This window comes from Cricetulus griseus, chromosome 3 (assembly GCF_003668045.3).
Source record: "Cricetulus griseus strain 17A/GY chromosome 3, alternate assembly CriGri-PICRH-1.0, whole genome shotgun sequence".
Taxonomy (NCBI): Eukaryota; Metazoa; Chordata; class Mammalia; order Rodentia; family Cricetidae; genus Cricetulus; species Cricetulus griseus.
The window spans coordinates 53571395-53591141 of record NC_048596.1 but is presented as its reverse complement, the minus strand read 5'-3'; the positions used below and the strand labels follow the sequence as shown (position 1 = coordinate 53591141).

Below are 19747 nucleotides of genomic sequence, written 5' to 3'. Positions count from 1 at the left end.
GCCTGCCGGTCCTTCCAGACGTGAACGAGTGCGAGGCGGAGCCCTGTGGTCCCGGGAGAGGCATCTGCATGAACACTGGGGGCTCCTACAATTGTCACTGCAACCGTGGCTACCGCCTCCATGTGGGCGCAGGGGGACGCTCGTGCGTGGGTGAGTGCCGCCAGCCCCGGGCTGCCCTGGGTGGGGATACTGGGTGGAACCGGCTCCTACCACCCGCCCCATGCCCATGTACGCTCCGTCTTCGCTCAGACCTGAACGAGTGCGCCAAGCCTCACCTGTGCGGCGACGGCGGCTTCTGCATCAACTTCCCCGGTCACTATAAATGCAACTGCTACCCCGGCTACCGGCTCAAAACCTCCCGCCCGCCCGTGTGCGAAGGTGGGTTACCGGTCCAGGAGGAAGCGTGCTTTACGGCTGTCCCTCGGCTTAGGATGGGGGCAGAAGGCCTGCACCCATCTCTACCTCTCGGGCAGGGGTCAGGAAATCCCAAATCCATTTTGCCTTGATTTGTGACTGAGGGGGCCCCCGTCATGTTGAGTACCAGACCAGCCACTTTGTCCCCAGACCTGTCCTCCTCCTTTTCCCTTCCATGCAGACATTGACGAGTGTCGCGACCCTAGCACCTGCCCCGATGGCAAATGTGAAAACAAACCTGGCAGCTATAAGTGCATCGCCTGCCAGCCGGGCTACCGCAGCCAGGGAGGCGGGGCCTGTCGTGGTGAGGGCGGGCGGTTCAGGCTCCACGTGGGGGGCGGGCCTCCTGGGAGTAGAGTCACGCCCCTAACCCTGGGGAGCAGGGGGTAGGGGGCCGCTCACCCCCGGCAGTTTGCAAATTGTTGTAAGGCACAGTGTGGTGCTAGCGTCCCTCCCTGCAGATATCAACGAGTGCTCCGAAGGCAGCCCCTGCTCTCCCGGATGGTGCGAGAACCTTCCTGGATCCTTCCGGTGCACGTGCGCCCAGGGATACGAGCCTGCACCGGATGGCCGCAGTTGCCTGGGTGAGCTCCAGTATGCTAGGCAGACAATGGCTTATGTCCTCAACGAAGCAGCTGGGCCTCGGAACGTGTTTTTTTTTTTTTTTTTTTTTTTGTTTTGTTTTTTTTGAGCCGGGTGTTTTGCCTGTATGCATGTTATGTTCACCACGTACATACCTGGTGCCCTCGAACCCAAAAAGGGGGACCAGACCTTTTGGAACTCAAGTTATTGGCCTCTGTGAGCTGCCAAGTGGGTGCTGGAAATCCAACCCTAGTTCTGTATAAGAGCAATACATGTCCCTAACTATTGAGCCATGTCTTGTCTCTTAAGAGATGAGAATTGAAACTTTTGCTTGAAAATCTTGTTAATTTGAAGGGAAAAAAAGATGTCAGATGGGGAATCATTAGTCCTCTGTGGTAATGTTTATTATGTACCAAGAAGCAGGCTGGAGGCTAGAATTCAGAGAAACTGGAAAATGTGACAGACTTGTCTACTAGCAGGGCAGGAGCCTAAAGGAAGGAGGCCTGCATTTCTCTGAAGGACCATAGGAATTAGCTAAGCAAAGGACAAGACAGCAGCATGACTGGATGGATGGATAGGATGAGATTAGTGGCCTGAGGTGGCCATGAGATGCTGTGATATTGGAACAAATTGGCTAGGCTAGTTGGCTGGATGTCAAGGTCAGGGAGAGAGGGAATGATGGGCCCTCTCAGAGTCTGATTTGGTGACTCCATGGGTGGTGCTGTTCTCTGGGATGGGGCCTCTTTGAGAGGGAAGATGCTGAGCCTATCCATGTTAGATGAGCTCAGTAGTGTGGTCAATTTGGGTCTCTCAGCCAGAGATGCCAGTAGAAGCTGAGCAATGTGGGTTGGGAGTCTTGGGCCAGACATGCCCGCATGGAACTATCAGTTGTGGACTATGGGGCTCTGGGAAGTTGAGGTGAGTCTGCTTTACCACAGAGCTTTGTGGACACGGAGACTAGGGGAGGCAGGGGCAAGTGAAAGGGTGACGGGAGATGGGAGCAAAGGGATTGTAGGCTCTTGAAAGGTGGACGAGCTTTCAGAGCACCATCTGAGAAGCTGAGGGGTCCCAGCAGTGTGAGAAGCCAAGACCGCTCTTGTTTGGTGAGTGTGGATGAAGGGTGTGAAGACACGAGCTCTGTAGCATCAAACATGGCTGAGAAATCCTGAGAGCACTTGGCTTGAACACCATACATGGTTTTCATGGGGAGCCTCAGCTCTAGTGCTCCAGACAAATGGGCAGCTGTGGGAAAACCATAACAGAAGCCTGAGACCACCTCCAGCCTGGGCCACTAACCCTCCTGTGTGTCCTGCAGACATGGATGAGTGTGAGGCTGGCAACGTGTGCAGCAATGGCATCTGTGCGAACACGCCAGGCTCCTTCCAGTGTCAGTGCCTGTCTGGCTATCATCTGTCAAGGGACCGGAGCCATTGTGAGGGTGAGGGATCCTAGAGTCTGGGCGCTGGCCTATTCCTACCCTCCTGCTCAGATTCAGTCCCATCCAGATCCCAGTTGTGGTTTGGGGGTGTGAGAGTGACCCAGGGTTCTCAGAGTAGGGAGCTCTGCTAGCTCCAGGCTGTGTGTATGGGGTCAACCCCTGAGATTCTCCAAACCCTGATCTCTACAGACATTGACGAATGTGACTTCCCTGCTGCATGCATTGGGGGTGACTGCATCAATACCAATGGTTCCTACAGATGTCTTTGTCCCCAGGGACATCGGCTAGTGGGCGGCAGGAAATGCCAAGGTATGAGGAGTTGTCTGAGAGCTCATGAGAGGAGGAGCAGAGCAGTGTAATCTGTTTGACACATTGTAGCCTTCTGTAGACTTTCCACTCATCCATCAATCCATCTAGCTCTTATTCACTCTTCTGTTTGTTCTGCAACAAGGGTCACGGTGCTGAGTGTTGCTTGCTACATTCAAGTTTCTGTCAGCTTTTTTTTTTTTTTTGAGATTTTATTTTTGTTTTATGTGTATGTGTGTTTGCCTGAAGTGTCTGTGCACCACACGCATACTTGTCCATAGAGGCCAAAGGAGGGTGTTGGAAAGGTGGCTATGAGTGGACATGTGGGTGCTGGGTCATCTGGAAGAGCAGCCAGTGCTCTTAAGGGCTGAGCACTCCCTTCATCCCCTCTGCTCAGCTGTTTCCAGATACAGTAGTCTGACCCATCAGCTCACCTGTATGTACACTCACCACCAAGTGATACCTGCATACCCCCACTGGCCAAGTGCTCTACTAGATATTTCAGCAATAATCCGGGACTCCTAGATTGGTGGGAGCATGGAAATGAGTCTCAGGTTCAGGGTGAAGGCACCTGGAAGTTACTTAAAGGGAGGTAACTGTGGAACCAGGACTTGAAGCCTGAGGGGTCCCTCAGCAGGGCCCTGTGGGTGGGAAGGGGGGGTCTCTCAGCAGGGGGCTGTGGCTGTGGGTAGGATTCTACCCCAAGAACAGCAGTTGAAAAGTTCTCTTTGTGTGTTTTAGAAGACAGGGAACAACTCTGCCTTGAGCAAAGTTTTGGGAGGAATGGAAGAGTAGTGAGCTCAGTTTGATGGCTTTATCTGTCATCCCAGCTACACGGGAAGCTGAGGCAGGAGGATCTCAAGTTCAAGACTAGCTTAGGAAACAGACCTTGCTTCAAAGAGTAGCAAATCTGTGATGGGACCAAAAAGTAGTAGGAGAGCAGAGTGAAGGTCTCTAAATGCAAGCTAAGAGTCAGGGGTTCAATCCATTGCCAGGAGGACAGCAGTGAGTGTCACAAACCTACCCACACAGACAGACCCAAGGGGACATCTGTTGTATGCACTTTGAAACCAAAGCAGAAATTTAGGTTCTGAGCCTGTAGAAGGCCTTTGGGCACACGCCAGGGCAAGGGGCTGGGTCTGTCCAAAGCTGAGCTTGTTCTTGTCCCCTGTTCTCCTTGCACCTGCTAGATATAGATGAGTGCAGCCAGGACCCAGGCCTGTGCCTGCCGCATGGGGCCTGTGAGAACCTCCAGGGCTCCTATGTCTGCGTCTGTGATGAGGGCTTCACACTTTCCCAGGACCAGCATGGGTGTGAAGGTGAGTGCCCGCCCCTTCTCTCAGACTGGAAATCCTGGGAGCTACAACTGGGCTCAGAGATGTGTCCCAGTTCTGCCTTTCTGAATTCCAAGAACAGAAAGAAATCCTCTTTGCCTGGGAGAAGTGGGGTGGAGCTGGACCTCTCACTAAGTGACAAAGAGGGCCAGGGCAAGTGGAAGAGAGAGTGGGTTCAGTGCTGGAGTATAGTAGACAGGCCAAAATTACTACCTCCATAAGCATGAATTGTTACCCTCTCCCCAGAGGTGGAGCAGCCGCACCACAAGAAGGAATGCTACCTTAACTTCGATGACACAGTGTTCTGCGACAGTGTATTGGCCACCAATGTCACACAGCAGGAGTGCTGCTGCTCACTGGGGGCTGGCTGGGGAGACCACTGCGAAATCTATCCCTGTCCAGTCTACAGCTCAGGTCAGAGGAATACACCCCTTCCCAGAGCTCCTGTTCATTGGGAAACCAAAGGGCTTTCCTTCTGGGTAGTTGGGAAAGGAGAGAGCAGGCTTGTGCTCAGTCCCATTTTTCCTTCCCCGTGGTTTTTCTTACCCTGCAGCTGAGTTCCACAGCCTCTGTCCTGATGGAAAGGGCTATACACAGGACAACAACATTATAAACTATGGCATTCCAGCCCACCGTGGTAAGCTCTGGCCTGGCTCCTCCCTTCTCCTCCCCATTATGGTTTGGCTTGGTTTATGGGTGCTGGTTGGGTCTGCCACTCGCTAGGTAAACCCGACTCCGTATGCCAGCTTGATCCCAATAACCTGCCTTGAGTTCAACTCTCCCAATGAGCCCCACCCAGGCGCCTCAGGCAAGGGGCCTTTTCCTCAGGAAAAGGAGAGCCCACTGGGCACTCACGCTTCCCTTGGTCACACAGACATCGACGAGTGCATATTGTTCGGAGCAGAGATCTGCAAGGAGGGCAAGTGTGTAAACACGCAGCCAGGCTACGAGTGCTATTGCAAGCAAGGATTCTACTACGATGGCAACCTGCTGGAATGCGTGGGTGAGCGCAGTAACAAGTAGTGTCCCTGTGTAAGTGGCCACCCTGATCCAGGCCTGCTTCTGTCACCAGCATTTTTTTTTTTTTTTTTTTGTCTCCGCAGATGTGGATGAGTGCTTAGATGAGTCCAACTGCAGGAACGGAGTGTGTGAGAACACTCGGGGTGGCTACCGCTGCGCCTGCACGCCTCCTGCAGAGTATAATCCCGCCCAGCGCCAGTGTCTGAGCCCAGAGGAGATGGGTGAGGCCCAGGGGATCAGCGTGGGGAGCAGGAGGGGCCGGATCCTAGACTGAACTGTGATTACCACCCCACCCCCACCCCGATGCCCCGTAGACGTGGATGAGTGCCAGGATCCGGCTGCTTGCCGCCCTGGCCGCTGCGTCAACCTCCCAGGCTCCTACCGCTGCGAATGTCACCCGCCCTGGGTGCCTGGGCCCTCCGGCCGCGACTGCCAGCTCCCGCAGAGCCAGGCGGGTGAGGGCGACATTCGTCCTGGGCCGATTTTGAGTCTTGTCAGGGTGGAGCCCCCGGGCCACAGTCGGCAGGTGGGATGGAACCTCGGTGGGCAGTCCCTACCTCCCTCCTTGTTGAAGCAGGTCTTGTTCCACAGAGCACGCCCCAGAGCGCCGCGAAGTGTGCTGGGGCCAGCGAGGAGAGGATGGCATGTGTATGGGGCCCCTGGCAGGGCCTGCCCTCACTTTTGATGACTGCTGCTGCCGCCAGGGCCGTGGCTGGGGCACCCAGTGCAGACCATGCCCGCCACATGGCACTGGTGAGCTACCTGAGGGACTTGGGGTAGGGACTGGAGTAAAGCAGTGTTGCTGACTCTGTACCACTTCCAGGGGCCCAGTGCCCGACTTCGCAGAGTGAGAGCAATTCTTTCTGGGACACGAGTCCCCTGCTACTGGGAAAGTCACCTCGAGGTGAGTGAGGCCAAGGGAGCACAGGTGTGGATCGGAGGCCATCAACAGGAGCAGTATTGATGTCTATATCCCTCTGGCCCGCATAGACGAGGACAGCTCGGAAGAAGATTCAGATGAGTGCCGCTGTGTGAGCGGCCGCTGTGTGCCACGGCCAGGCGGGGCGGTGTGCGAGTGTCCTGGTGGCTTTCAGCTGGACGCCTCCCGTGCCCGCTGCGTGGGTAAGACTTTGGGGACAGAAGGGCAGAGCCAGCGGGGGTTGGGTGGCACCACACTGGGACTTACACCTAAGTCGGCATCCGTCACCCCATCTTACAGACATCGATGAGTGTCGAGAACTCAACCAGCGCGGGCTGCTATGCAAGAGCGAGCGGTGCGTGAACACCAGTGGTTCCTTCCGTTGTGTCTGCAAAGCTGGCTTCACCCGCAGCCGCCCCCATGGGGCCTGTGTGCCTCAGCGCCGCCGCTGAAGCTGCCTTGGCCAGCACCTTGGTGATCATTGAGAGTTTCTACTAACAGTGAGACAAGTACATCCCTTATTCTTGTCCAAATCAGAGATGGACCCAAGGATCCTCTGGGGCCCACAGATCTCCTTCCAGCACCCCAACACCCAAGGGTGCTCCTGTCTGCAGAGAGCTGTGTGCTTTCCTCCCTGAGGGTCCCTAGAGAGTGCGAAGTCAGATCTGCCCCTTTAATTTACTCTTGGCTTTCAACGCAAATTTATATTCACATCCAAAGGTGGTTTGGATGGCAGCACCAAGAGCCACGGCTTAGGAGGGGCTAGGCTGAGCTGGAACCCAGGATGTGAAATAGAATTTATTGTGGCTCTGATTATGTACACTAGATGTGCCTGGCCTGGTGACCAGGCTCACATGGTTTGTACAATAAATACATCCGCCAGGCCTGCTCTCCAATGATTGGAAGTGCCCAGGGTTTGGGGGGGTAGGGTTGTCAGTCCAGTTTCCGGGCTCCCAGCTTCATGGGCCCCTTGGTGGCCTTTTTCTCTGCCCGCTTGGCTTCCATTTCCTTCCTCCGTTCCTCACGCTTTTTCCGTGCCAGCTCTGCCTTCACCTGTCCTGGGATCAGGAAGGAAAGGATGACTGGGCTGACCAGCCTCAGCTCCCATACCTGCCCTCTCCAGGCTCCATCCTCCCCCCATTAGGCCTGCATGGGAAATACTCACTGCTCTCAGCCTCCAAGCCTTCCCAGTTGTCTTCACCCCAGGAGTCTGGGTCTGGCCTGGGCTGAAAGGAAAATGCAGGCTGCAGTGGGAGTCATCCCCCAGCAGCAGCCCACCCAAGCTGTGCTCTCAATGGGCCAGTACCTGGGTGCTGGGACGAACAGACAGGGCAGCAAAGGGGTCACCCTTGTCACTGGACTCTGCACCACCCCAGTTATATTCGCTTGCTAGCCGGGTGCCTTCTGGAGGTGGCTCCACAGAACTGGGCTCCTGCCAGCCCTGGTCCCAGGAGCCCTCAGCTTCCCAGCTGTTCCAGTCTGATTCCAAAGGTTTGTGGTCTGGGTGGCTGACCTATGAGTGAACAATGGAAGGAAAGGCAGGCTAGTAGAGTGAAGAGCCAAACGGTGCTCCACACACACCCCTGCCTGACCCAGCCCACCTGTGCAGCTCGGCCTCCTGGACCCTTGACACTCCAGTCACCCTGCTGTGCCAGCACAGACTCAGCTTCCTGCTACAGGGTGAGAAGGAAAAGGCATGACCAGCAGTATTGTCACCCCTCAAGAGGGCAAGGACAGTGAGCCTCTTAGCTATAGCTCTGCTGTCCTTTGGTTTCTTATTGGTTTTGATACATACCAACCCTCTCCTTTCTGAACCAGCTCTTGGGGACCCTGGAGTTGAATAGGGGCTCGGTGGCTGGTGCTGGCCTATCATGACCAATCTGTGAAGCTCACCTACCAGGATGCCACACAGGCCCAACTCTAATCTGTGTAGTCCTGTGAAGGACAGCCTGTGGCCTTGAGCTGGGGTTCCCTGGTGAGGCCTCTTCAGCCCCACTCACCTCTAAGCTGCCCCAGTCCTCATCGTCCCATCTGTCAGCAGTGGCACTGTCTTCTGCTGTGTCCTTGTCTGCTTCCTGTGTCTCCCAGTGGCCTGAGGTTGTTGGGGTGTCAGGGGCAGGTGCTGGAGCAGGATTTCCTGGGGAACAAAGAGTCTAAGCTCTCAGGGAGAACTTGGGGCAGGGTAGAGGCTGCTATGAGGAGAGAGTGAAAGGAGAAGGGGTACCAGGGAGAGTGACTGGACATCACCCATGTCTTATGTCCCTGTTACTACATTAGGACAGTCTGACAGTAACAGCTCTCAGCCCTCAGGCACTGAGGCAGTGAGCCTGGGATACTCACCCTCTGGCACTGGTCTCTGGGGCACAGTGGTCTCGGATGTCGTAGGTGTGGGGTGTGCACGGATAAGCTTGGAGGTGAGTGATGATACCCCAGTCACAGCCCAGCCTGCCCAGCTGGCTGCAGCTCCTCCTGCCCCAGGGCTGGATGCTGCATGGACATCCTTCTCTGGACAATGAGAGACAAGGAGCTAGTATAGGCTTCATGGGAAGATCAAGGAAGGGCCAGCTCTGCAACACAGCAATCCTCCCTTCTCTAGGCCTAGTCCTCCCAGCTGTGGAACAGGGAAGCTACTTGCTGGGACTTTTCTAGCTTTCAAATGCTCCCATGGGGTGCAGTAAAGGACATAGCAAAGGGAAAGAGAACACGAGCATGGGTCACTCACCTACTTCTGCCAGTTGGGTAGGATCCTCCGACACAGACTCCAACTTGGACAGGAAGCTTCGGATGGTCTTAAAGGCCTGTGGAGTAGCAAGAGGCCAAGCTGGGTGCCCTAGCACTCCCAAGAGATTGCCAAGCCTCTGTGAGACTGGATATCCCTGAGCCCAACCCTGGGGTCTGCCCTGGCTATGCCTTACCTGGTCCCGCACAGATTTCTCAGGGTCCACAGTAAGGCCGCAGAGCACAGGCAGGATCTTGTGGGCACAGTCATCCATCGAGTAGAGATTGTGTGTGGCAGCAAAGCCAAGGACACCCGCAACCCGGGATGGTGCAAATGGGTCCTTAGTGGCCCGGCTGAAGGCGGAGGTGAGGACCCTATGTCTAGTCTGAGAGCCCAGATTGACAGGGAAAAGGATGCTTCAATGTACAGAATCAACAAGGGGCCCCAACTAGCAGACCTTACTTCCCAAGATGGGGCCATCCATGGAACCAACATGTGAAAATGTGAGCCTGTCATTCACAATTTGAAAGAAGAGAATTTATGCCAGGTGGTGATGGTACACACCTTTAGCTCCAGCACTTGGGGGTCAGAGGCAGGCAGATCTGTGAGTTCAAGGCCAGCTTGGTCTACAGAGTGAGTTCCAGGACAGCCAGGCTATACAAAGAAACCCTGTCTTGAAAGAACCAAAATAATAATAATAATAATAATAATAATAATAATAATAATAATAAAAGAGAATTTACTTATAAATATGTACCTGGGTTTCTCTTGGATCACTGGGTTCCACACTGCCACACTGCCTTGTTTTTTTGGGTTTTTTGTTTGTTTTTTTCGAGACAGGGTTTCTCTGTGGCTTTGGAGGCTGTCTTGGAACTTGCTCTGTAGACCAGACTGGCCTCAAACTCACATATATTCGCCTGCCTCTGCCCCTCAAGTGCTGGGATTAAAGGTGTGCGGCACACACTGCCAAAGGTGTAGGGCCAGAGCAGCAACCCTGAGCCTGGGCGTGTGCCTCCCTTCTGCTCTACCTGCTGATCCTATTTTTTTTTGTTTTGTTTTGTTTTTGAGACAACAGACTCTGACTGTCCTAGAATACTCTGTAGACCAGACTGACCTCACACTCACAGAGATCCACCTGACTGCCTCCATGGTGCTGGGACTAAAGGCACATACCATAAGCCCAGCTTTCATTCATTCTTGTTAAGTGTCCAGGCCTGTCAGAAGTTCAAGTTTATAGCCCTCGACTGAGTGACACATGAAGACTTGGAGTCAAGCAGACCTGGGAACCCAGATCTACACTTTACTGGCTGTGTGCTTTACAGCTGACTCCACTTCAAGAAGCCCAGGCATTCAGCCACACGGTGCTCAAGGGCTGAGTCTCTGGAACAATGAGGACCCACACATAGGCTTTGTAGCACAAAAGGGGGCCACCATCCTTCCATAGCTCTAAAGGACACTCACACTAGCACTGAGGTAGGAGCCAATTTTGCCCAAGCAGACTGTGGTGTTGCAGCGGATGGGACCCTGGTCGTCCTTGGCTTGCAGCCTTGCAAAGTGCTTCATCAGCTCCACATTGAGGTTGGTCTCATTCAGCTTTGGGGCCAAGAGCAGCATGGACTGTAGAGTAGAGGAGATACAGAGTATTGTAAGCCAGGGCAAGAATGGACTCCTGGGAGAGTACACAGGTCACCAGTCACTGTGGCTTTGAGCAGGGCTGTCAGACCTGTCCAGCCCAGTCCTGTCCCAGCTAGCATATTAAGAAAGCCAGTCCCCTATTTCTGTCTTCCTTCTACAGCAAGACCCCAAAAGCTTGCCTACATTCTGCTCCATTCAGACATACATATCAATTCACTCTGAGACCCACTCTACCAAATTGGTTCATTCAGGCTGAGGTCACCAGTGACCTCCAATTCGCTAAATCTGATTTTCAATTTAACTTTGTTTTGTAGCCCAGGCTGTCCTTGAACTTGAAACCCTTCTGCTTGAACCTCCTGAGTGCTAGGATTAGATATATGCACCTCTACACCTAGCCATCAAATGTATTTACTTATTTTTCTTTTCTTCTTGATTTTTTTCAAGATAGGGTTTCTCTGTGTAGCCTTGGCTGTCCTGGAACTCACTCTGTAGACCAGGCTGGCTTTGAACTTGGAGATCCGCCTGCCTCTGCCTCTCAAGTGCTGGAATTAAAGGTATGTACCACCACTTATTTTTCAAATTACTAAATGTAATGGCTGTGCTAGTTTCCTTTCTGTTGTTATGACAAACACTCTAACCAAAAGCAACTTGGGAAGGAAAGAGTTTGTCTTATCTTTCAGCTCCCAGATCATAACCCAGCACTGACAGAAGTCAGGGCAGGGATACAAGGCAAGAACATAAGGATAGAGCCAGACATGGCAGTCGCACTTTAATCACAGTATTCAGGAGGCAGAGGTCTATCTCTGTGAATTCAAATCCAGCCTAATCTACACAATGAGTACCAGGACAGCCAGAGCTACATAAAAATATCCTATTTCAAAAAAAGCTAAGGAGGATGGGATGGGGTGGAGAATGAAGGAACATGTGACAGGAACAGGAGGAAGCTGCTTTTCCTCACCATGTCATGCTCCTTTGTGCATACCAGGACTGCCTACTCAGGGATGGCTGGGCCCGCTGACATTACTCAGAGATAAGATAACACCCCACAGACATGCCCACAAGCCAATCTGACCTAGGTAATTCCTCATTTTGGGCTTCCCTCTTCCTAGATGATTCCAGACTGTGACAATCAAAATAAACAAGGACAAGGGCCGATCTTCCCTTCCCACCACCCCTAGCCCTAAGGTTCTGACACCTCAAGTTCTTCCCTGGCCGACTGCTCTTTTTACTAAGGTCTGGATGGTCAGAAACCTCACTGCATGTTCTCTGGTTTCTTTTGTATCTAAGTAACACTCCTACCCATTTAAGTTTTCTTACTGCATGGCTTGCACGCCTGTGATGTTTGGACCTGCAATGCTCTCACAGAGAAGGCTGGGTTCCCAACCCAGTGCAGCAATGCACAGGATGATCCAGAGGGCTCCAACCTCATCAATTCATAATTTGATAGGTTGCTGGGAGGTGACGGAAGCTTGGGAAGTGAACCTAGTTCAAGGCAGGGGATCCTTGGGAACATACCCTTGGGAGCTGTCACTTGCCCCAGCCCTCTCCTCTGTCTTTCTGTTCATCTGTGATGAGGAAAGCAGTTCTGTTTCACTTCATGGCCCCTGCCACAATGTCCCAGCTCCCCACAGGCCCAGATGCAATGAGCCCAGTGACTGGGAAAAGAAGCTAAAACAGATCTTCCCTCATTAAGTGACTTCAGGTATTTTGTCACAGTGGCAGTAAACTGAGAACACGGTTGCCTGCTACGCATCCCTGACCTAAACATCTCCCCTGTACTTCACATGTGTGTAATCAATAGCCAGTTCCATACCTCCACCTGGCAGGAAACACAGCCGCCCAATTCCCGCCAGCTCTTCCTAGTCCCTGCCCTCAGTACACAGCACGTTCAGACCCTTTCAGTACCTTAGACGAGAAGCCTCAGATCAGTCCCAGCCTCAGAATGGCCCGTTCTCTCCACATGCGGCCTTCATCATCCCAGACACTGCAACAACCCCTAAGATCACCCCAGCTCTACCCTGCCTGATAGTCAGGGCTCCCCAAAGAACACAATGAACCCTGCCACTGCCCAACCCAAGTGTAGCTCCAACCTCACCTCCAATGAACGTGCAGGTGCCTGGTATGCCAACAAGGCCCCAGCTCCCACAATTATCTGTCTGGTCCCAACTTCCACAACCACTCCCCTTCAGCATGTTAAATCCCTTTTTGCAATTTTTACATTTCTATAAACTTCCAGCCTCAGAGCTTTTACAGTTGCTGGTCCATTGTCTGTCCCATTCAAGAACAGGAGAACTTGTTCTGCCTTCTGTATGTGCTGTGTCCCAGTATGGGGCCAGGCAGGCCCTGGGAGCTGCTCAGTGTCAGCTGAAAGTACTGCAGCCTGAGTCCCCCAAATCCCTCCCACTTTAAAGGCTGCACCCAAGAATTGGAATGGCAACATGCATACATATGGACACTCCCACCACACCCACTGTCTCAAATCAAGGCCTGTGTGTTCCAGAGAGAACCACTTCCCTATCTTGGGAGACAAGAGATGGCCACTCTAGATCTGAGAATACCTACCTTGACTGTCTGCTCCCGGATGGCAGGGTTGGTGTCCAGGAAGCCATGTACAACATGGGGGAAGATCTGGGTGTTGACTGTAGGCTCATCGAGGTATTGGATAAACTGCTCCATCTGTGGCCCAAGGTGGGACATGAGAAGATGGCTGCACCCCACCCAAGTCACAGGATCACGCAGGCCTTGGTTGTTCCAGTGCAGACACTGGTCACCAGGTAGTCTCCTGAGCCAAACTCAGGAGGGAAGTGCATTTGGCAGCTGGACAGGGACTGGTACCTGGAACCTGGAAGTCACTAGTTCTTCCTGGCTCCTAAGAACCCTCTAACTTAGAGGCTAACAATTTGTTGCCCCAGCTGTCCTGGGGCCGACAGGAAAACTGTTTCCTACTCAAGAGGACCTAAGTGATAGAACCTGGAAAGTCCCAAAGCTACCCGGAGACCTGAGACCAGCTCTACCTCCCAAGAGCTTTCCTGGCCCTTTACCTGTGTGATGCTCATGGCAGGAGTTTCTGGGATCCCTATGTAGCCAAAGCATGGGCTACAGCCACCTGCCTAAGGCTGGGGGGTGACTGGAACCAGGATGGGGTCTGGGAGGAAGACCTGGGCAGAAACTGGCTGAGGCCTCTACCTGCTGGAGAAGGCGGATGCGCATGGCACGGTCCGTGGATGAGAACATCTTTACCACCACAGGGATGATCTTCTGCTGGTACTCTTCAGCACTGAGGAATTTTCCAACCTGAGGAGGGAGCAGGAAGAGGAGCTTGGCCACATCCACAGGGGTAGGGCAACTTCACAGGGATCCCTCAACTTGCTTGGGCTCACCATTGGTTTCCCAGGATAGGAATGAGGTGACGGCAGAGGAACTTGGAGCAATGGAGGAGAGGCTCTGAAGCAAAAGAATCTGGCACCACAGGGACTGTCCTACCCCAGGACTAGAAGTCCCCAGCCTCCCTCCCATTGTCAGGTGGTCCTTGCTAAGTCATGAGGACAGTGGGCTTGCATCTACCCTGAGTATGCTTCTCTCCCAGGGCTGTATCCACCCAGGTCTCTGGATCCTACAGCTCTTGGCCCCATTTACCTTGAAGAGGGGCGTGAGGACCACAGCTCCAGCATTGCCAAACTCAAAGGCAGTCAGTAGCTGGGGCAGCACCTTGTGCCGACAGAAGTCCTCAGGAAATGAGTCTAGACTCTTGCTTAGCTCTTGGAAGAACTTCTGCTTCTCAGCTGGCTCTTTGATCTGGGGGAGCAAAGACAGGGTTCAGGGGGAAACCAGCCTCATAATGCGAACTTCAGGTGAGGGTGAGGGCCACCCCAGCCTGGAAGAGCAGGAGAAATGCTATGGAGCCCAGCTCTCACTTAGGGGGTGATCGTGGGCACACTCTCCACCTGTAAAATGGTATAACAACTCTACCACCAATCTGAGGATTCAACCAGAAAATGTTCATAAAAGCTGCCAGCAAGCCAGGTCTGACCATGCACATGGTGATGCCAGCACTAAGGAGGGTAAAGCAGGAGGATCTAGAGCTGGAGGCCAGCCTAGACCAATAGTGAGTTCAAGGCCAGCCTAGGCTATATATTTACACCCAGTGCCTGGGACACAACCAGTATCTTCTAGTGACCATCCTTGCTATCCCTATCACTTGACTTGTAAGGTTGGCAATCACTAGAGAGATTAAAGCACCCTTTATCCTTTACTGCTCACAACAACCCCCATGAGGACCCTGAGGCTCAGAGCAGGAAGAATCTTACTTGACTCCTTGCCTTGGCCTGGTTAGGCACACTGGGTGGAGTTTCTGAAGAGCCATAGAAAAAGTCAGGAAAAGGCACAGTTTGCCACCAGACCTGAGCACAAACAGGCTCAACAGTCTATTAGTCTTCCTAATACCCCTACGTGAGGCTGTAATACCCACAGCACAAATTCCCTGAGCACAGACTGAACACACAGTATCTCAAATAACCCTCCCACAACTTTATGAAAGCATGTACATCTTACCAAGAAACAACAGACAGAAAGGGAGCTTGTTTAAAGACACACAGCTAAGATGTGTCCAGCACACCTCTGCAAAAACTTCACTTCAAAAACATGCTGTCACTCCCCCAAAGATGAGGGCAAAGGGTTTCATGGCCAGAAGCTGGACATGGCAACACACACCTTCTCAGCATTGAGGAGGCTAAGGCAGGATTGAGGACTCAAGGCCAACCAGGACACCATAGTGAGGCCTTGCCTCAGGAAGAAGAAAAACAAGTGTATAGGTAGTCATTACCTCAAATTCCTTGTGCCTTCTGTTTTACCACCATCCCACAGAGGTAGCTTGGCCAGAACCAGTGACCATGGCTGAGGATGAGGAATGCTGAGGTGGCTTGGAGCCACTTAGTTCAGGTGGGAAGCAAGCTCTGTCCCCACACTGGGCAGGTAATGAGTAAAGTTCAGAGAGACCGAATCACAGCCAAGATCACCCTTCTAGAGAGTCACAGTGGGTTCTCGTCACAGTCCACTCAACATGAAGAGGAGACCCTGGTACCAAACTCCCACATTCTCCACGGTGGTTAGCCAGAAACAGCTCATTTTCAGGAGACAGTGGCCTGGCAGTCAGCCATGTGAGGAGAACTCCATGTAACAACATTCCCACTGCCCACACACTGGTCAGGAGACATCTGGACTCAACAATTCAGTTGCTTGTTCAATATACAAAACTTTAGTTCCAGGCATGGCAGAACACATCTTTAGTTCCAACACTCAGGGAGGCAGAGGCAGGAGGATCTCTGAGAGTTCAAGGCCAACCTGATCTATATAATGAATTCCAAGATAGCCAGGGCCAAATAGTGATACCCTGCCTCAAAAAAAGAAAAGATACAGTCCTTCTGGCTCTACCCCAATTCTACACTCTGCTCCTGATTCTCTGTGTTCCCTGCAGAACCTCAGTCCTTTGTCACTACGATGCCCTAAGAGCTGCTAGGGGCTGTGGCTCTCCCTTGTACAGATATGGGCGCTGAGAGTCAGAGGTGAAGCAGACGGCACCCCTTTACCATTACTCTTCTCTCCCCCAGGACCATCTTCCCCAAGTCACCATCCAGAGGGCTCCTACCTTTGAGTCTTTCAGGTCCTAGCTCAACCATCTTCTCTAAGGGGCCCTCAGAGCACCTAGTCACTTTCCTTTCAGCACTTGCTCAGGGACCACAGGTGTTCTCATTAACGTTTCCTGTCTCTCTCCTGTAATGAGAGCTCCCAAAGGTGGGGACCTGTTCTGTTTACTTCCCCCAGCACTTTGTGTGGCACCCTGAGGAACAGGGCAACAATGCGGGTGTGGAGTTAGTGGTAGGAATGGAGCTGCTGGAGTCACAGGGTAGTCATGAAGCATCTGTGGGGAGCTCAACTGTACGCAGCACTCTCCCTATCTGCCTCCACCATGAAAGGATTCAACAACAGAGATCAAATATCAGGAAAGCAACACTGTCTGTACCACACACATACAGGCTACTTCTTTTCTTTCTTTCTTTCTTTTTTATGGCCATAATTTTCCCAAATATCATAGTATAGTAACTATTTACACAGCACATATATAAGGTGCTAATAAGTTAGCTATGGATAATTTAAATAATACAGGAGGATGGGGTGAGATAATGGCTCAGTGGATAAAAATATTTGCTGTTGCAAAATAAATAAATAAATAGCTGGGCCTTGGTGGTGCACGCCTTTAATCCCAGCACTCGGGAGGCAAAGGCAGAGGCAGGCAGATCTCTGTGAGTTTGAGACCACCCTGGTCTACAGAGCAAGTATTAGGACAGGCTCCAAAGCAATACAAAGAAACCTTGTCTCAAAAAACCAATATATAGGGCTGGAGAGATGGCTCAGAGGTTAAGAGCAATGGCTGCTCTTTCAGAAGTCCTGAGTTCAATTCCCAACAAACCACATGGTGGCTCACAACCATCTACAATGAGATCTGGTGCCCTATTTCTGGCATTAAGGCATACATGCAGATGGAACACTGTATACATAATAAATAAATAAAATCTTTAAAAGAATTACATATATATATATTCTGTGCAAACATGAGGACCGGGGTTCAAATACCCAGCATCCATATATGTAAGAAGCTGGGCACAGCCCCACACACCTGTAACCGCAGTGCTACAGGGATGGACACAGAAGGATCACTGGAAATGACTGGCTCTGGGCTGACTGAGACCCTGAGTAATGGGAATGAGACAATGGGATAGAGCAGGACACCTGATATCAACTGTGATGGTTAGTTTTGTGCCATGTTGGAAGAGGGAACCTGAGTTGAGAAAATGCCTCCATCAGATTACCTGTTGGGGACATTTTCATGGTTGATGACGGATGTGGGAGGGCCCAGTTCACTGTGGGCAGTGACTCTTGAGCAGGTGGTCCTAGGTTGTAATAAAAAGTAATCCGAAGCAAGCCAGTAAGCAGTATTCTTCCATGGCCTCTGCCTCAGTTCCTGCCTCCACCTTCCTGCCTTAGTTCCTGTTTCCACCTTCCTGCCTCAGTTCCTGCCCTGATTTCCCTTCATTATGGAGTGTGATTGTGTAAGCCAAATAAACACTGTCCTCAACAAATTGCTTTTGGTCATGGGGTTTTATCACAACAATGGAAACAAACTAGGACACCCACAGATATCAAGGAAGACTGTGCTATGCTATGCATGTTGAACTAACAAACTCTGCCCCAGGCTCCTGGAAAAGAGGCATTGAGATCTCTGTTGAACTTCAGGCATGGAAAATCACAAGGTGAGAAGAGGCAAAGCCAGGGTTTGCACCCAAAGGACTTAACTCCACTGTCCATGCCTGTCTCCACACAATCCAAATGTGAGAGTCACCAAAACATAGGTGAGAGGCCATGGCAGAGAATACCAGGGAAGATTGGGAGCTCACCTGAATCTCTTCTAGGAAGAGGTTGGTCTCCACAAAGCGGTTGCTCATGAAGCCACCAGGTGCCCGGCAGTTCTGCAGGAAGCGAGCCGGGTTGGGACGTACTTTGGGGTTGGCTCCCACCAGCTCGCAGTAATGGGTCACCAGAGATTTGGGGATCTGTAGGACAATGCTCCACATCAGAGAAAGGGTGGTGGATGGTTAGCAAGAAAGAAGCTCCTAGCACAGAGGAGGTAGGCAGGGGCTGCAGTGACACTTACCTTCCCAGGGTTTCGAAGGGCAGCTGCCCGAGGTAGGGACCCATTGAAAACTTCCCAGATGAGGCAGCCAAGGCGCCACATGTCTGCTGACCTATGGCAGTAACCCAGAGCTGTTCAGGGCTCCCCAGCATATACGAGTGCTGCCTCCAACCTGCTTTAGGTACCAGGCACCCACTGCACCACAGGCTCTGGATGTGTCCCTGAACTGATCCCTTAACCCCAAATAGTTTGTTTCATTAGCCCCATTTAACAAAGAAACCAAAACTTAGAAGCATGGACACCTGCCTCCAACACACAGCTTTCAAATTCAGGGGTACCAAACACCTAAGGCTATGTCCACCTTGACCAACCACCCTCCTCCTGAGATGCTGGTTCCCTTCCTAGCCAGGTGGTAAGGGCCAGGGGCTTCCCAGCTATTCTAGGGGTCCCGAGGCTGCAGGGGCCTCCAATGCAGAACAGATCAAGGCACAATGACCCCAGTCACCCACCACTTCTCTTTGACTGCTCTGCTACTGTTATCAGCCAACTCCGGAGGATCATACTGCTCCAGCTCAGGGATACCCTTGCTGGGTGGTCCCCCACCGTTGCCCTGGGCTGAGTACATGTAGTCCAGACCCCCAAGTTTCCACTCGCCAGCCCGGTCCACAAACACAGCGGCCATGCAGACATTATTGTGAATGAGGTTGCAGTCGTTGACCAGGAAGCTGAGAGCTTTCACGATCTGGTGCAGCCCCCATGACAGCTCCTGCTCCTTGAGTCCACCTGCTTCTGCTCTTGCCTTGAGGTATGTTCCCAGTGGGGTCACAGCCTCTGTCACGATATGGAGGCACTTTTCTGTCTGGATAAGGAAAAGGGTATTAGGGCACGGTTCCAGAAGAGGGAGAGAAGATGACAGGGAAAGAGGCAGTGGAGAAGATACCAAATCTGAGGGTGTTGAAGCACTTGGGTACAAAGTGAGGGCCAGAGAAGAGTGAGATGGGTAGATCGGGAGACAGGTACCTCCAACCCATCAATATAGGCCAGGATGTTGGGGTGCCGGAGAGTTTTGAGGCGTTTGAAGGCAGCTTTGGCCACCTGGGTCTGCTCCTCGGCTCCGGGTTTCACATCATACACGAAGATGGACACCGCGTTGCCTGTGGCCTGGTGGAGGACACAGCAACCTGAGAGGCGCAGGCTAGGTGACTACTCCAACCTGCCTGGGCTTCACCAAGTCTCCAGAGCAGCAGGGAAGGGACACCAGCGGGTCTCACCCCAGGACAGCCCTTAAGGAGCTGGCCAGGCCCACGTGACCCCCGTCCTGTCCGCTCGTCCGTCCCTCGATCCTTCCGCCCGCCACGTCGTCACTGCCCGCCCCGCTCCCAAGCCGGTTGCCGGGAGCCTCGGTCGCCACGTCAGGCCCGGCGCGACGTAGCAGGGCCGGCGTACAGACTAGGAAAGGCCGAGGTCGGCCGCGGCCTGCGGAGCAGCGCCGTACCTCACCTTTTTGCGGCCACGGTGCAGGGCCCAGGGCCCGGGCGGGCCGCTCTCGGGGGGCTCCGGGATCAGCTCGAACGGGAAGTCCCGGACCGGGTCCCGGGCAAAGAACCACATCGTCGCCGCCGCCACGGGCTCGGGAGCCTCCACTCCGGGTCCTCCGGCCGCCCGAGCCGGGGCGGGGCGGGCCGAGGGCGGG

At 52.9% G+C, this 19747-nt stretch overlaps 2 protein-coding genes across 4 annotated transcripts in view; one reads left to right on the top strand and one right to left on the bottom strand.

Moving 5' to 3' along the window:
- Positions 1–6897, top strand: part of Ltbp3 (latent transforming growth factor beta binding protein 3) — a 15457-nt gene extending 8560 nt beyond the window's left edge. The window contains 16 exon segments of the mRNA XM_027408551.2: positions 19–150; positions 250–378; positions 596–718; positions 876–998; positions 2312–2434; positions 2624–2743; positions 3931–4059; positions 4321–4488; positions 4628–4711; positions 4949–5077; positions 5178–5315; positions 5409–5549; positions 5686–5847; positions 5918–5998; positions 6085–6216; positions 6314–6897. Coding sequence (XP_027264352.1) covers positions 19–150; positions 250–378; positions 596–718; positions 876–998; positions 2312–2434; positions 2624–2743; positions 3931–4059; positions 4321–4488; positions 4628–4711; positions 4949–5077; positions 5178–5315; positions 5409–5549; positions 5686–5847; positions 5918–5998; positions 6085–6216; positions 6314–6465 — 2066 coding nt within the window. The 3' untranslated portion in view covers positions 6466–6897.
- On the bottom strand, positions 6799–19747 carry Scyl1 (SCY1 like pseudokinase 1). Of its 3 annotated transcripts, none has more exons than XM_027408552.2 (17): positions 19555–19747; positions 19075–19215; positions 18564–18913; positions 18076–18166; positions 17819–17974; positions 14004–14162; positions 13554–13661; positions 12930–13043; positions 10194–10349; positions 8929–9117; positions 8736–8811; positions 8354–8518; positions 8014–8150; positions 7615–7686; positions 7320–7526; positions 7179–7239; positions 6799–7071 (listed from the first exon to the last, which is right to left on the bottom strand). In XM_027408552.2, the coding sequence occupies exons 1-17, from the start codon at positions 19663–19665 to the stop codon at positions 6947–6949; spliced, it is 2418 nt and encodes an 805-aa protein (XP_027264353.1). In that variant the 5' UTR covers positions 19666–19747; the 3' UTR covers positions 6799–6946. The 3 variants fall into 3 exon arrangements, with proteins under 3 accessions (XP_027264353.1, XP_027264354.1, XP_027264355.1); XM_027408553.2 differs by having other exon boundaries at positions 7615–7683; XM_027408554.2 differs by lacking the exon at positions 19075–19215.